The sequence below is a fragment of the Rattus norvegicus genome, chromosome X, assembly GCF_021556685.1.
Source record: "Rattus norvegicus strain SHRSP/BbbUtx chromosome X, alternate assembly SHRSP_T2T, whole genome shotgun sequence".
Taxonomy (NCBI): domain Eukaryota; kingdom Metazoa; phylum Chordata; class Mammalia; order Rodentia; family Muridae; genus Rattus; species Rattus norvegicus.
In genome coordinates, this window is record NC_141554.1 from 41,971,477 (window position 1) to 41,989,020 (window position 17,544).

Below are 17,544 nucleotides of genomic sequence, written 5' to 3' on the forward strand. Positions count from 1 at the left end.
TCCTAATGACTTTTTCCTATGGACCAAACAGGACACCATGCAAAACACTAGACATGATGGCTACATCATTGCAAAAGCATCCATAATTTAGTGGACCTTGGTGCTTTTTGCGGTAGGTGGTGTTGAGGTAGGGTTTCTCTGTGTATCCCTGGCTATCCTGGAACTCACTCTATAGAACAGACTGGCCTTGAACTCAGAGATCCTCATGTCTCTGCCTCCCAAAAGCTGGTTTTTTGTTTTGTTTGTGTTGTTGTTGTTATTTTAATGGTACTTCTTGTCCACTTTGAATATCCAATCTGAAGCTCCTCAATTTTAACAGTCTGTGACTCTGGTTTGATAATCCTTGCTCTGTGATTAAAGTGCCCAGTACCATTTCTTTCCAGGGTATGAATGAGCATACCAGTGCAACTGAGAGACTTGGGAGTTCCAGGAAAACTGACTCAATCATGGCTTTGTCTTGAATTAGATCCTAGTATCTCTGTTCATATTTCTTTGCTTGCAAACTGGGGTTGATCACTTTGGATGAAACTAAACTACATTTATAAACCATTTTATCACAACAGTACCAACCAAACTTTGTAATTCCTATTCATGCAGGCTGTATTCTTTTGTGTTTCTGGACAGAATTTACCTTTATATAATAAAGTGGACATTTTCCCGTTTGTGAAAATATTGTGATATGAATATTTAAGACATAGTGATGTTTCCTCCATAAAGTGAATTATATGATTTCTAGTCTAACGATGGCACATCTTTATCTATTCTCTAATGTCTGCTTAGTGAGAATACCCATAAGAACACTTCCTAATTCAAGTTGAAGAAACAGCAGGTAGGCCCTATTATTTTATTTTTATTCTAAACTTTGAAGGCCTTCTTGTGTCGGGTGCTGAACTTATAGCACAAAACAAAGCAAAGTCCCTGGTCTTAGTTTGCACCTCAAAAATAAAAATTCCTCAGTAAACCAAACTCATTTTCTTCTTCTCATACCCCTCCAACATAGAATTGGTTAGTGGTACTGTCGATCTGGCTTTGATTAATGACCAAACGTACTTCATATTAACAAGGAAAAATGTCCATGTAGGTGGAAGGCAACGAACCTGTGTGGTCAATTCTTAGCTTTCCAATTAGTAATACCATCATAAGCCTTAAATTTACCTCTTGAAGCAAGGGTAGTGACCATCTTATATTTTCATTTTTCTCCTTGAATTAAAAATGTAATTCGATACTTTACTGAATGCTATAGACCCATGAAAGAATGCTAAATTTCTAAAAGAAAAACAAAATAAGGGGTATGGATGAAACAAGACATCATGAAAAGGACTGAACATGATGACCATAACATCGTTGGGAAAGTGTCTATAACATAACCTTGGTGGGCTGTTTTCATGGGGTTATGATCTTATTCACACGAAGTCTCTTGCTAAATGAACTCTATTTTCCTGGCACACTCCCCTGGAACATTAGCCTAGTCCCTAGTAGCTAAAATCAGTGGTACTGTGGCTTTCACTCCTTTGGGCCTCTCTTAATCTTTACCCAGTGCTTTGGGGGAGGAGGGATACAAACCCATCCCAGAATGAATCATGAAAAAGTCATATAAAAACCATGTTCTTGTGCCTCAGTGAGTAAACACTGGGGAAGCGGTTAAGAACACAGATTCTAGAGTCCTAGCCCTTCCACTATTCAGCTGTGTGAACTTGGAAGTGACTCAAACTGTCCCAGCCCCAAATAAGCACTTCTGTCTGTCTGGTACACACAGAGTTCTAGGAGCTTCTTTCTAGATCTTGGTCTTGTTGCTTTCTGGATAACCTACCCAGTTGCTTCCTTCCTTGCCCCCATCTTCCCATGTGCAAAGTGAGGATTAATAGAAGTTTCTCTACCTCGGTGAGATAGCAGAAAGCAAGGTGTATTGCATTAAATCATGAAGACCTAGAGGAATGCAGTTATGTTGTTCCTGCTACTAGGAGCTATGGCTACTGGGTTCTACAGACACTGAGACTTCCATAAAGGGCCAGGTCTTTACCAGCCAGCACAAGCCACACTAAAGTTGTTACCAAGTTTGAAGCCAAGATAGTTGTTGGATTCATTGTAACTTTAACCACCTTTAAAATTTGCTCATGTTAAAAATACATCTATTTTTTTTTTTTACAAAACAAAAACATTCTATGGCTTTGGGGTTGGGGACACAGAGCAGTGGTAGAGCACTTGCTTAGCATGAACAAAAGCCTAGAGTCGATGTTCATCACAGTCTAAAGAAAAAGCCTTTATAAAATAAAGGTTTTTATTTTTACAGTTGGAACTTTGAATTGGAGCCATCCTTCAGATGGGATCATAGATATAAGTGGCTCCAGATCCTGCTAGAACCACTTAGGTCATGTTAAAGAAGTCCAGTACCCAGGTTATATACACAGACCAATGGCACGAGGATCTTAGGGCGTAGGTACTGGTGGCAGGCTTTCTTAAAAAAAAATCTCCAGATGATTCCATGGAACAGCCAAGTTGGAGAACCTGGGTTAGATAATGAGCAACTTAGACATCACACATAATTCTCAGAATTAGATTATGTCCAAGGCAAAACCCAAGGTTCCCCAAAATCCAGGACAAAGAATTAGGGAGCTGAGCATCTAAAGACTGGGCAGATAAACTCAGAATGTCAGATTGTTCATCTCAATGGGCCATGAGGTAAGCTCATGAATCCTATGAGGAGGGAAATCATATCTTTCAGTAGGAATCCTTGGCAATGTATCACTTCCTCATTGAAGTCTATGTAAGTTTGGAGAGGTAGCATGCGTTCTACTGGAGATCACTGGATTCAGACTGTAACACTGATGATATATGAGTTGTGAGGAAAGGCTGGGCAATGGCACACTCTTTTAATCCCAGCACTCAGGAGGAACAGGCAGATGGGTCTCTGATTTCAAGGCCTAGTCTATGAGTGAGTTCCAGGACAGCTAGGACTGGAGAGAAACCCTGTCTCAAAAAAAATTGAAAAAAAAATTCTATTTGGGTTTGTGCCTAGTGTTATTGTAACTTGTTATGCCATGTTTGGTTGGCAACTCTGCAAGGCCTGTTCTTTTCTAAAGGGATCTGGGGAGTAGGAAGGTGTGGGGAGTATGGGAAGGAGTGGAGGGATGGAAAACTGCAACTGGAATGTATTGTATGAGAGAAGAATAAATTTTAAAAAATGAAAAGAGAATGAATACCTGTAATCTTTATAGTCATAAATCAATTCCAATCAGGTAACTAGTGCTAACTGGGTACTTAACTATATACTAGACACAATGAAGAGATACAAGATATCAGCTTTACCCTCAAACACCTGAATAGGTAAAGCTAGAAGGAAGAGCCCAATTCAGGATATGATAATGGTCCTCAATAATTCCTAGTATACAGTATGGATATACCTTAAGTGTCGACTCTATATGACTTTTAGAGTGCTTTAAAATTTATAGACATAATTGAGTTGTAGAAACCGTGGCTACAATAAACAAGTAAACAAAAGTGCTGGCCTTCCATTGATGTCTAGAATTGCTTTACCTTGTTTTTGGAGCTTTTATTGCGCAAGCAAAGAGAGATCCTGCTATCTGAGGACTGAAAGCAGCTTTGTTGGGTCTAGGGATGTAGCTCAGCAGTACAGCACTGACCTGTCATGTACATGGCTCTGTGCTCAATCCCCAAACACTGCAGAGATAAGTACTTTTGCTTCCCTGGTGCGAAATGGCTATCTCAGGGTCAAGTGAATACATGCAAGATCTTTGTTTTCCTCCCTTATTCTCAAGATGGCACCCTGGGAATGGGGCACAAGGAAAAGGGGGTATGAACCTGTGAATTCATCTACTGCTCAGCCTGGAGTTTTCAATGGCCTCTGCAGAGAGATCTCTCATCCTGGAGGGTTACTCCATGTGACGGTTATCTTGACTGTCATCTTGATGAGCTCTAAAATCTCCTTAGACTCAGATGTCTGAGCATGTCTATGAGAGTTTCTAATTCAGGTTAATTGGGGTAGGAAGAGCCACCTTACACGTAGCCGGCACCATTTCCGAGATCAGAGTCTTAGAGTAAATAAAAAGGAGAAAAGAAACCAAACAATAGCAATCATAGCGGTTTCTTGACTATGGGTGCAATATGATGAGCTGTCTCAACCTCCCGCTGTGTCGACTTCTCTTCCATAATGGACTATATCCTGCAACTATGAGTCAAAAAACAAAACAAAAGCAAAACAACCCAAAAAAGAAAAAAGAAAAAAAAACACCACCACCAACAAAAAAAAAAACACCTAGTCCTCATTCTCTCTCATATTTTGTCACAGCAATGAAAAAATAACTATCATGCTCACACTCAGTATCTAATTGGCACCTAGTGTTAAAGGCAACACCTAATGGGCCCATGGCCTCTTTGCTTAGAATCCTACCTAACCTTGAATAAGTTCTCTTAGCTCTAACCATCAAGCATCTATTACATTCTTCAGCTGGTGTCTGTCTAGGATCTTCATACTATAATCTTTGCTATCCTGTCCCTGCTTGTGACTCTTAATATAGCTGCCCACTGGGAACACACGGGCCATTTAAAAAGGTTTCTTCCTTTCCTCTGGTGGCAGGCATCAGGTGAGCCAAGATGGGTACATACAAATACATCCAGGAGCTATGGAGGAAGAAGCAGTCCGACATGATGCGCTTTCCCCTGAGAGTCCACTGTTGGCAATACCACTAGCTCTCTGCATTGCAAGGGCTCCCCGCCCCACCCGGCCTGGTAAAGCACGAAGGCTGGGATACAAGGCTAAGCAAGTTTATGTCATTTACAAGATTCATGTCTGCTGCGGTGGTCACAAACACCCGGTTCCTAAGGGTACACTTACAGCAAGCCGATCCACCAAGGTGTTAACCAGCTGAAATTTGCCCAAAGCCTTCAGTCTGCTGCTGGGGAGACAGCTGGGTACCATTGTGGAGTTTTGAGAGTCCTGAATTCCTACTGGGTTGGTGAAGATTCCACATATAAATTTTTTGAGGTTATCCTCATTGATCCATTCCATAAAGCTATCAGAAGAAATCCTGACACCCAGTGGAGCACCAAAGTAGTCCACAAGCACAGAGATGCGATGTATGGGCTGACATCTGCTGGCTGCAAGAGCCATGGCCTTGGAAAGGGCCACAAGTTCCACCACACTATTGGTGGATCTTGCCATGTAACCTGGAGAAGGCATAATACTCTTCAGTTCCACCGTTACCGTAATACACGTAATATTTGTAAAATTCATATCCAATAAACAACTTAGGACAGTCAAAAACAAACGAATCCCTGCCTACAACACAAGAGCTAGGAGAGACTTGGGGAGAGCATCTCTGGCTTCTCTTTGCCTAAATTCAGTTCCACCACTTCTCATTTCTATATTTGTCCTGTGTTTTGTTTTCCATGACTTTATTTATTTATTCACTTTACATCCTGATCGCAGCCCACCTCTCCTCCCAGTCCCCTCCACACACATAGCCCCTCATCCTCTCTTCCCCTCCCCTTCTTATCTGAGAAGGAGAAGGCTCCCTGTGGGTACCAATCCACCCTAACACATCAAGTCACTGCAGGACCAGGCACATCCTATTCCACTGAGGGAGGACAAAACAGCCCAGTTAGTGGCACGAGATCCACAGGCAGTTAACAGAGTCAGGGGCAGCCCCCACTCCAGTTGTTGGAGGCTTATCATATAAGCCCTTCAAGGAGTCCTTATGGGAGTTTAGGTGAAAAGTCGGGTAGAGTGACCTCTGCTATCAATGCTCGCTATAATCTATTCAGAGGCTCTAGGATTCCTTGTCATCATTTTACCTTAGGGAGAAGCACAGCCCGACAGAAATGACTTCACGCCCGTGTATCTGGGACTAGGACTTTGAGTTGTGAGATGAGCTGACCAGCTACCTGATCAATGCTATAGCGAAATTCATGACTTCAGTTTTCCAAGTAGAAGGTAGAGGTAGAGTAAGGAGTTTGTCAGTGGGTTTGATAGTTTGATGCCAAAGAAGACAGGGGCCATTATTTCAGCTAACTTACTGCTTCATTACCATCTTTCCTCCAAGGAAGAATGGACACTGGAGAATCAAGTATAAGAGGGTAAGAGGAAAGACAGGAAGGATAGGAGAAGGGGAATTATAAAGCAAGTTATCACTGGAATTATCTGCAGCACTGGGAGATCTCTAGACCCAGCCCAGAGAGAAAGTTGGGGATTATAGCTTATGAGATCACCAAGCTGTTTCAAATGTGTAATTGTTTCCAAGACAATTTGGCAGGAATGAAATTATAACTGTCTTCCACTATTATGTCATCTACCCTCTGGAAAATAGAACAGTTTTACCTAAAAGGAGAACCTCCTTCGAAAAATCAAAAAGAAGCAAGACATCAGCTCAGGATTGGAGAACTAGGCAACGGAGATGAGTAGTGACCCACCAGAACAAATTTGGGCTTCCAACAGACTGAAACGGCTCTCGCAAGTGTCATCTAGTTAGACAACCGGATGTATTAAACTCTGAGGATTCTCTTGGCTGGCTGGTGGCCTCACAGACCCACCTCTCCCTGCTGACAAGAGCTAATGAGTCATCTCTCAGGCTTCCAGGGTGAAGCTACTGTGTTTGCGTTCTAGAGCTGGGGAGCCGCTCCTCTCTAGTAACCCCACTGTTCCCTTTCTTCCTCTCCAGGTCCCAGTGACATATTTAACTCTAGCCTCAAACACTTACTGCCCCGAGCAGCCTGGTTCAGGGTACACGGTATCAGCTCCAGAGTCTGGTGGCAAATCTTCATAGCCCTGCGATTTAATTTCTTTGATGCTCAATTTTTCCATACATAAACTGGGGTGAAAACGATACCCACCATGAAGAGTTTGGGTGAGAGATAAATGAGATAATGTTTACAAAGCGCTAGCAAGGCTTGGCTCAGAGCAGGCTCCAAGCATGCACTATTTTCCCCTGTATTCATCTACACATTACCCCTTCACACTCCTTTCCCACCTGGCACTGAAGATGTACCAAAAGACTGAGAGTGCACCAGAAGTTCATGATCAACACAATCCCAGGCAGCACCGATCGGAAGGAGGGATAAAGAGAGAAGGGAACACCGGAGAAAGAGATTTGTGAGATCTCTTTTCAGCTTGATAGAGGAAGGAGTATTTGGCTGAATGTTGGAGGGGAATGTGTTTCTAAGCTGGTGTGAGAAGGTGACCTGGATAAGTTGAGGGAGGGAGCATTTGTGTGAAACAGGGAGGGAAGCAAAAAAAAAGGAGACATTAAGGAGCAGATGACTACTATGGGAACTCTAGGACAATGAAGATCATAATTCAGTATGTCAAGGGATGAGGGAAATACAACTTTCTTGTTTGGGGACAGCAGTGTCCTATATAACTCTAGCTGGCCTTGAACTTCTCATTTCTTTGCCTCAGTTCTTCAGTGGAAGATGTAGCTCTGAGGTATCTGGGTAATCTGAATCAACCAGTATTCGGGGACTCTCATTAAGGGCTCTACTGCTGTTTATTTTTACTGGACAGACTCACAGATGACAAGCAAAGGAGTTTCAGACAGCAGACGACTTAAGATGGCTACAGGAAAGCCAGGCATGGAATGCACAACTGTAATCTCAGCACTTGGGAGGTGGATGCCAGAAAGTCAGGAGTCTGTTTTGGCAATATAGTAAGTTTGAGACAGCATAGAAAGAAATTCTGTATACAGAGTACACATGTAAACTTTTTGGTTATAGGGCCGGAGTTTGAATTATAATTCTGCCCCCCAACCTCGAGCCAAATTTGAAACAGTTGTTAAATACTGGCCAGGATGATGGCCACCATTTTTCATAAGCTTCCAAAGACACCCCCTTTCTAAAAAAATGTCTGTAGTTCCTTTGACCACATTCTTTTTCAATTTCTATATGGAAATGCCCTCTAGTCGATACTATTCAAGACAAACACCAAAATAAATCCTCATATGTTTGATCACATGATTTTGGACAAAGATGCTAAGACTGTTCAAAGGAAAATAAGATAGCCTTTTCAAAAAATGATAGAAAATGGGATAGGAAAAAAATTTAAAAAATGGGATAGCTATAGGCACAAAAATAGCTCTCAGGGAATCCAAGTTGGTTTAAATATGAGTTAAGGATATAAAACTCTTTGAAGAAAACATAGTGAGGAGTCTTCCTGACATTGGATTTGGCAAAGCAATTTTCTTGGATTTGATGCTAATAGACAATAAAGATAAAAGTATATTCATTAGGCCTCATCAGGATTAAAAATTTATATTCATGAAAGAATACCACGGAGAATGAAAATAGAAGATACTTGCCATCATATCTTATAAAGGACTAACATACATAGCACATAAAAAACTAAAAGTCAACAACTTAAAAAATACACCTTTTTAAATGGGAAAATGATAAGAATACACATTTCATCAAATAAGATAAAATGGCTAATAAGTACCCCCCCAAAGATGCTGAGCTCACTAATCACTAAGGAAATACAAATCCAAACCACAGTAAGATGTTACTTCATTCTTACCACCCAAACAAAAGAAAACAGTATGTGTTGTCAAGGATGTGGAGAAACTGGAATCCCTGTGCGTTGCCTGTAGGAATGTGAAATGTATAGCCAGTACAGAAAGCAGGCTGGCAAATCCTCAAAGAATGCAAACGAACCCTGCAATTCTAATCCTAGGTGTACACCCCAGAGAAATGAGAGCAGGGGACTCAGATATTTGCTTGTGGAGGCTCGCAGCAGCATGATTCACAGTAGCTAAAAGACAAACAAGCAAAATATCCAAGAACAGATGAATGAATAAATACAATGTGGCACAGACATACAATAGAATATATGTAGCCTTTAAAAAGAAATAAAATCTTGATAAATATAACTACAACATAGATGATCATTGAAAGGCTGTTAAATGAAATCAACAAAGGGATACATATTCTGTCCCTTTCCACGTATAAGTATTTCCATGTATGTGAGGTGCCTGGAAGAGGCAAATTCATACAAACTAAAATATTAGAGATTATAGTGGGGATAAACACATAGTTAGTAACTTGGATGATGAAAATATTCTGAAAATGGATAGTGGTGATAGTTGTACCAAAACTATAATTGTACTTAATAGCAACAAACAGTCTATTTAAAAGAGGTAACTGCTGGGGCTGGCCAGTAAAGGCAAGTCTTACAACCCAAGGCCAGCCTCTGGAGCTCATATGGTGGAAGGAGAAAACAAATTCTCTTAACAGATAAGTTGTCCTCTGAACAAATGTAAATATACAGATATGTACACACACATGCAAGCACACAAATACACACATGCATAAACAGATGTAAAATGATAGCTATTATATATTTTATATTAACTATGCTAAACATTATGAAAAACGCACAAAACACACATACAAAAAAGATAGACATAAAAAAATGAAGGAAAGATCAGTGAGATGGCTCAGTGGGTAAAGGTATTTGCCTTGCAAGCAACATGACCTGTGTTTGATCCCTAAAACTTATATAGAGGTGGAAGGAGAGAAACACAAAGTTGTTCTCTAACTTCCTAACATGCGCCATGGTATACACTGCCACCCGTCATAAGCACACACACAACAATAATAATTGTGTGAAGGAAGGGAGGAAAATCGACACCTTACCTTTCAGGGATGTAACAAGAATGGCATGAAAACAAATGATGACAAGGAATATCTTGTATATCAGTAAAACCTCTTCAGGCCTGCCAACAGGGCTGTACTGACCCCCAGAGAAAAGCATCCTGGAACAAAATAAGAGGGACAACAAGTCATCACAATTGTCATAATCCCAACATAGTAAGGGATTCAAAGGTCATTCCTTAGGTAAGACCACCTCCAGGTTGCCTTCTTAGTAGTACCATAGCTAAAACTGTAGTGTATCTGCAGAGAATTAGCAATGCCACGTCAGCACTGGCTATGAACATGAAAAACCCAGGTTTGTCAAATGAGGATCACCCACCAAGACATTATATTTAAAATGATAAACAAGGTAGTCCTTATAGACTTCTGGAAAATACATTCAGAATATCAAGACTAAATTAACAAGTAAAATATCGCATACATTATGACCACTATAAAAAGCTGATTACAGACAATGTTAACAATCAGGCATCAAAGACACCTCTAAATGATCTATCTCATATATTTCTTATACTATCAAAGGAAAGCTACACTGTATTTCTTCCTTATTGTGACTTATTACATTGTCATTGTTGGCATTTCTAACAGTCAATATGGCAACATTCTTAAATGCAAGGTTTATATCCGATTCTAATTTAAGAGTCATTTACCATTCGCTTATTTATTCCCAGTCGAGGATCAGTATGTGCCGAATAAGACATCGGGTCTGAATTGGAGGTAATTAGAAACAATATATACCATAAAGACAGAGCTCAGACTTGGGGAGAGCTTAGAACATAAGGAGAACTAAAAGTACTGAGACTATGTCATCCTGCTGAGACGGACAAGAGAAATGGAGAGAGGAAGAATTCAGCAACACATTCATAGGCTCAGGAATGACAAGGAGACCGTGAAACCCAGTGAGCACACTCCTATACAGAAAGGCGGAACATTACTATGACCAGGATTCATAGTCCCAGCTAGCAGAACTCCTGACTAAGGTACCCAATGAATCTAGGCACTACAAGCTGGAGATAGTGTGCGCACACACTGTGGCTGTAGGCAAGAGAAAATGGGTTCAAAGCTCCCAGTTCTGCCATGTAATGTCAGGGTCATGGAAGGGCAAGGCACTTCCAATAGTCAAATGTCTCTATTTAGCAAACTGGGATAATGGTATCAACCTGATAGAACTACTCCAAGAAGTAATGGAGCGATCTCTGACCAGGGGCTGGTACTACTAGAGTATTCTACAAATGTTGGTTACACTCTTCATTCTTTTATTCATCCAGTCATTCAGCAAATCCTTTTATCGTTTTCTAGTTTGCACAAGGTCAGGTAGTGTAGGGATTAAGGGGTAGTGATGAGAAACAAAATTGAAATAGAAAATCCAGTGTTGTCTCAGTCTCCAGGGAAAGCTGGCCATCTTCAAGAATCTGGTCATTGCTGGGTGTGATGGTGCACAGCTTTAATCCCAGCACTTGGAAGGCAGGGGCAGGCAGATCTCTGAGTTTGAGGCCAGCCTGGTCTACAGAGTAAGTTCCAGGACAGTCAGGGCTGTGTAGAGTGACCCTGTCTCACAAAACCAAATGGGAAAATAGAATCCTGTCATTTACTTCTTACAACACTACCAGGACAGTGAGTCTTTCCTTGATATGACATAATTTCTTAAACCATGAAGTGTCTCTGCCTTCAAAAGAGGGCTTACATTTTTAAAAATTCATAAATTGTATGGTTTAAGGTGGAAAATCTATTGTCATGTAGGTAAAGAATTAAAGAGAGGCACTATATCGCAGGCCTGAGTGAGGACTATTCTGTAATTCCTGATTAACTGTTATATTTTAATTATAGCATAATGAGATATGCAGTGAGCAATAGTTTGCCCATGTAACAAAATATAAAAAGTATCTTCTAGAAAACTCCATTCCTTTAAGATATTTACCCCAAGTCCTAAGTGTTGGCTTAGAAGTCTAGCACAAGAGGACATTTAAAAGGGAGCTACTGAAGAAGTCCTTAGTGTGGACAAAGCAAGCATGTACAGGAGAAATGTGACTGATTTAGGTCGATCAACTTCCAAAGCAGTCAAAAGTAAAAAAGAGGAATCAGGAAGCCATGAGTGATAGATAGCACAATTCAATTTCTACCTCAACTCTGGTAAAAGAACATCATCTGGCAAATCTCTCATAAAGCATGTGTAAATCTCTCCTGCATCACAGGAATAGGCTGAGCTAGGTTATTTACACTGGCTTTCTGCTGAAAACAACTTAAAACCATGAATAAAATATTAAATATGTCTAGACAAGATGGGAGATTAGGTAGGAAGCCAGGAAGGTAATATAAACAGTAAGGTCAAGTGAGGCACACTTGGCTTTCAGATGGGAAGTGTGAAAGAAAACTAGTTATGGAGAAGAGAACCAGAAGGCCAGGATAGACTTACTAAAAGTCAACAAAGGCAGGAGAGGGAAATTCAATATTTGGACTGAGAGTCCAAACTGGTAGAGAAAAACATTAATGTGGATTCAGGAATCCCACAGAATTGCAATTATAATGAGCAAATAAAAAGAGATCTACACCTAGTCACCTCATAATGAAACTGGAGAAAACAAGATTTTCACAAAACACCTTGACAATGACCATTACATTTCAAAGGAGCGACTGTTACATTGACCACTCTCTTCTCAGAAGCCACAAGACAGTGTAATATTACCTGCAATGGGTGGAGGGATCATTTTATTCCCAGTGAAAATACCCTTTGTGAGTGGCAACAAAATGAAGACATTTTCAAAAAGACAAAAACTGTTTTGTTTGTTGTTGTTGTTGTTGTGTTTTCCACCAAAAATGTCCTTGCTTACAATCAATCTTAAAATGCATATTGAGGAAGAAAACACTAGACATCACATGCAAGAAGACAAAGACATATAAAGAAGGTGCATAGTATACATTCCTAAGATATGGGTCAAGGACTTAAAAGATGCCACAGTTTTCCCTTATTCTTTTAGACTCCCTCTCCAATTTCAAAAGGCGCTGTGTATTCTCAGGTGGTCACTGTAGCCAGCCTCTCCAATTTCCTTCCACAAGCATGGATCCTTTGGTCATCTAGCCCTTCCTTTGGTTATCTACCTCTTGGGTCTAGAAACACGTGCACATTCAACATGATTTTCTATGGGGAAGAGCTGTTTTCTCAAGTTCTGAAAACAGTCTCAAAATGTTTGGATTGGGAATTCCAGGGTTCTGGATTCTCATAATAGAGTCTAGAAGGAAGAATTAAAAGAGGAAAAAAAAGAGGTGTGCTTCAGGTAGGTATATTTTATTTGCGCAAGAGACTTCTTATTCTTTGGACAGGGGTTCAACTAGAAAAAATATTGAAAGGGGACCTCTAAATCATGAGTCACAATCCAGAGACTATGATTTTTCAGTCCCCAGACCTAAGGGTAGCAAATCTGTCAAATCCAAGTGAATTTTGACTCTATAATAAAGGGTAATGCTCTAGTTACATATTGTTGCTGTGAGAAAGCAACCTAAGGGAGAATTCATTTCAGCTTTCAGGTTATAGTCCACCATTGAAGGAAGTCAGGGAGGGAACTTAAGGTAGAAGTTGATAAGAAACTATAGAGGAACACTGTTCCACTGCCTTGCGGTTAGACTCATGTTCAGCTAACTTTCTTATATAGCCCAGACACATATGCCCAAGGAATGGTGCCACTCACAGTGGACTTGGCTTTCCTACATCAACTAACAACCAGGTCAACCACGCACATATATGTTCATAAGCCAATCTGATCTGGGCAATCCTGCAATTGAGACTCCCTACTCGGGTGACTTTAGGCCTTGTCAAGTTAACAAAGCTAACTAGGGCAAGTAATAATCTCTTGTGGGGACTAGGGAAATAGCAAGTAAAAACACAGCAGTGGTGAGAAGGTAGCTCAATTGGTACAGACCTTGGCTAGCACCAGATAAAAATGGACACGCTAACACACAAGACAAATCTCAGCACTTGGGAGGTGGAGGGAGGAGAATCAGAAGTTCAAGGTCATTCTTGGCTACATGGTGACATAGTGAGCTTAGGGCTTTCCTAGGCTTTATGGGACCTTGCCTCAAAAACAAACAAACACAAAAAAACAAAAACATCCCACAAAAACACATATGGTGTGTGTGTGTGTGTGTGTGTGTGTGTGTGTGTGTGTGTGTAACTTATTTTCAGTAATGGGGATATATATGTATAGATATAAATCTATGTATGTATCTGCCATATATGTAAGATACATGAAATAATATAGAGACAAAAAATGAAAATTTAAAATTAATTAAAGTCTTCAAAGGATCTTGCATTCATCCTAGCTGAGGCTAAAGGTACTACTTATCTTAAAATATGGAAAAGTTGAGTTGATATGTTGCATGTTTGGGGGATGGGTACTCCCTCCATCTTGCTATGTTGCCTAGACTGGTCCTGAGTACCTGAGGTGAAATAATCATCATGCCTCAGTCTTCCTAGTAGCTATAATTAGAGAAGGCATGATCAACTATCAATGCATTACAATTACTGTATAAGTTATTAAAAATAGAAATGATGGGGTGTGGGAGATTCACTTGAGTGGTAGAATAGGGCCTGGATTTTCAGTTCCCTGTATGGTGATGGTGGGAAAGGAGAACAGGGACAGGAAAACTGGAAATGATCCATCAAGTTTCCTAAATAGTGAAGAGGAAAAAATGGTGTTTGAAACAGTCAATTTGAAAGAAAAACAAAGGGGTGGGAGAAGCACCTTAGGAATGGTTAGGAAAATAATAGAGTATAATAAATTTAAATACATGTACACTTCAATGATTTTTTTATATATAAATGAACAAAACAGTTCCATTAAAAGGCAAGCATATAGCAATATTTTCACTTCTTCCTTTCTAATTTGTATCCATTTGACCTCCTTTTGTTGTCTGATTGCTCTGGCTAAGACTTCAAGTACTATATTGAATAAGTAGGGAGAGAGTGGGCAGCCTTGTCTAGTCCCTGATTTTAGTGGGATTGCTTCAAGTTTCTCTCCATTTAGTTTAATGTTAGCTACTGGTTTGCTGTATATGGCTTTTACTATGTTTAGGTATGGGCCTTGAATTCCTGATCTTTCCAAGACTTTTAATATGAAGGGGTGTTAAATTTCGTCAAATATTTTCTCAGCATCTAATGAGATGATTTTGTGGGTTTTTTCTTTGAGTTTGTTTACATAGTGGATTACATTGATGGATTTCCCTATATTGAACCATCCCTGCATCCTTGTGATGAAGCCTACTTGATCATGATGGATGATTGTTTTGATATTATACTTAAATGACCCCAAAAGTTCCACCAGAGAACTCATAAGCCTGATAAAGAACTTCAGGAAACTGGCTGGGTATAAAATTAACTCAAACAAATCAGTAGCCTTCCTCTACTCAAAGAATAAACAGGCTGAGAAAGAAATTAGGCAAATGACACCCTTCACAATAGTCACGAGTAACACAAAATACCTCGGTGGGACTCTAACCAAACAAGTGAAAGATCTGTTTGACAAGAACTTCGAGTCTCTGAAGAAAGAAATTGAAGAAGATCTCAGAAGATGGAAAGACCTCCCATCCTCATGGATTGGCAGGATTAATATAGTAAAAATGGCCAATTTACCAAAAGTGATTTACAGATTCAATGCAATCCCCATCAAAATACCAATCCAATTCTTCAAAGAGTTAGAGCAACTTGCAAATACATTTGGAATAACAAAAAAATCCAGGATAGCAAAAACTATCCTCAAAAATAAAAGAACTTCTGGGGGAATCACCATCCCTGACCTCAAGCAGTATTACAGAGCTATAGTGATTAAAAACTGTATGGTATTGGTACAGAGACAGGCAGGTAGATCAATGGAATAGAATTCAAGACCCACAAATGAACCCACAGACCTATGGTCACTTGATCTTTGACAAATGAGCTAAAACCATCCAGTGGAAAAAAGATAGCATTTTAAACAAATGGTGCTGATTCAACTGGTGGTCAGCATGTAAGAGAATACAAATTGATCCATTCTTACCACCCTGTATAAAGCTTAAGTCCAAGTGGATTAAGGACCTCCACATCAAACCAGATACACTCAAACTAATAGAAGAAAAAGTGGGGAAGAGTCTCGAACACATGGGCACTGGGGAAAATTTCCTGAACAGAACACCAATGGCTTATGCTCTAAGATCAAGAATGAACGAATGGGACCTCATAAAACTGCAAAGCTTCTATAAGGTAAAAGACACTGTCATTAGGACAAAATGACAACTAATAGATTGGGAAAAGATCTTTACCAATTCTCCATCCAATAGAAGGCTAATATCCAATATATATAAAAAACAAGAAGTTAGACTCCAGAGAATCAAATAACCCTATTAAAATGGGGTACAGAGCTAAACAAAGAATTCACAGCTGAGGAATGCTGAATGGCTGAGAAGAACCTAAAGCAATGTTCAACAACCTTATGTCATCAGGAAATGCAAATCAAAACAACCCTGAGATTTCACCTCACACCAGTGAGAATGGCTAAGATCAAGAACTCAGGTGACGACAGATGCTGGGGAGGATGTGGAGAAAGAGGAACACTCCTCCATTGTTGGTGGATTTGCAAGCTTGTACAACCATTCTGGAAATCAGTCTGGAGGTCCCTCAGAAAATTGGACATTGAACTACCTGAGGACCCAGATATACTCCTGGGCATACACCCAAAAGATACTCCAACATACAAGGACACATGCTCCACTATGTTCATAGCAGCCTTATTTTTAATAGCCAGAAGCTGGAAAGAACCCAGATGCCCTTCAACAGAGGAATGGACACAGAAAATGTGGTACATCTACACAATGGAGTACTACTCAGCTATTAAAAACATGAAATTCATAGGCAAATGGATGGAACTAGAAAATATCCTGAGTAACAATATGAGTAATGTAATCCAGTCACAAAAGAACACACATGCTATGCACTCACTAATAAGTGGATGTTAGCCCAAAAGCTTGGATTACCTAAGATACAATCCACACACCACATGAAGGTCAAGAAGAAGGACAACCAAAGTGGAGTTGCTTCGGTCCTTCTTAGAAGGGAGAACAAAAATATTCATAGGAAAAGATATGGAGACAAAGTTTGGAGCAGAAGGAAAGGAGGAAAAAAGTTTGGACTGAAGGAAAGGCCATCCAGAGACTGCCACAATTGAGGATCCAACCCATATACATACAGCCACCAAACCCAGACAATATTGCTGAAGCCAAGAAGTACATGCTGACAGGAGCCTGATATGGCTAAGAAGCTCTTCCAGATCATGACAAATACAGAGGTGGATGCTCGCAGAAAACCACTGAACTGAGAATGGGACCCCCTTTGAAGGAATCTTAGAAAGGACTGAAGGAGCTGAAGGGGCTCGAGACCCCATATGAACAACAATGCCAACAACCAGAGCTTCCAGGGACTAAAACACTACCCAAAGACTATACATGGACTGACCCAGGGCTCCAACTGCATATGTAGCAGAGGATGGCCTTGTTGGGCACCAATGGAAGGAGAAGCCCTTGGTCCTGCCAAGGCTGGACCCCCCCCCCAGTGTAGGAGAATGTCAGGGGGGAGGCAGGAAGGGGGAGTGGTTGGGGAGGGGGAATGCCCTTATAGAAGAAGAGGGGAGGGGATGGGATAGGGGGTTTATGGACGGGAAACCGGGAAAGGGGGATAACATTTGAAATGTAAATAAAAAAAATCCAATAATTTTTTTTAAAAAAGGCAAGCATATATAGGTCAAAAAAAAGAAACAAAATATAACTCAACCTCCAACTCCATGCTACTGTCAAGGCACACCTGCAACTTATTACTGAAAGCCTGAGAGTGAAAGGATCGGAACAATCTAAGTCAACATTGGTCCA

General features: G+C 40.3%; 1 protein-coding gene and 1 pseudogene across 37 annotated transcripts in view; one reads left to right on the top strand and one right to left on the bottom strand.

The window, feature by feature from the left end:
• Adgrg2 (adhesion G protein-coupled receptor G2) overlaps positions 1-17,544 on the bottom strand; it is a 125,595-nt gene that overhangs the window by 53,434 nt on the left and 54,617 nt on the right. For all 37 annotated transcript variants that reach the window (XM_087599209.1, XM_087599217.1, XM_087599220.1 and 34 more), the window contains 1 exon segment: positions 9,640-9,758. In XM_087599209.1, the coding sequence (XP_087455335.1) occupies positions 9,640-9,757 (118 nt within the window). In that variant the 5' untranslated portion in view covers position 9,758.
• On the top strand, positions 4,612-5,260 carry LOC103690824 (60S ribosomal protein L15 pseudogene; annotated as a pseudogene).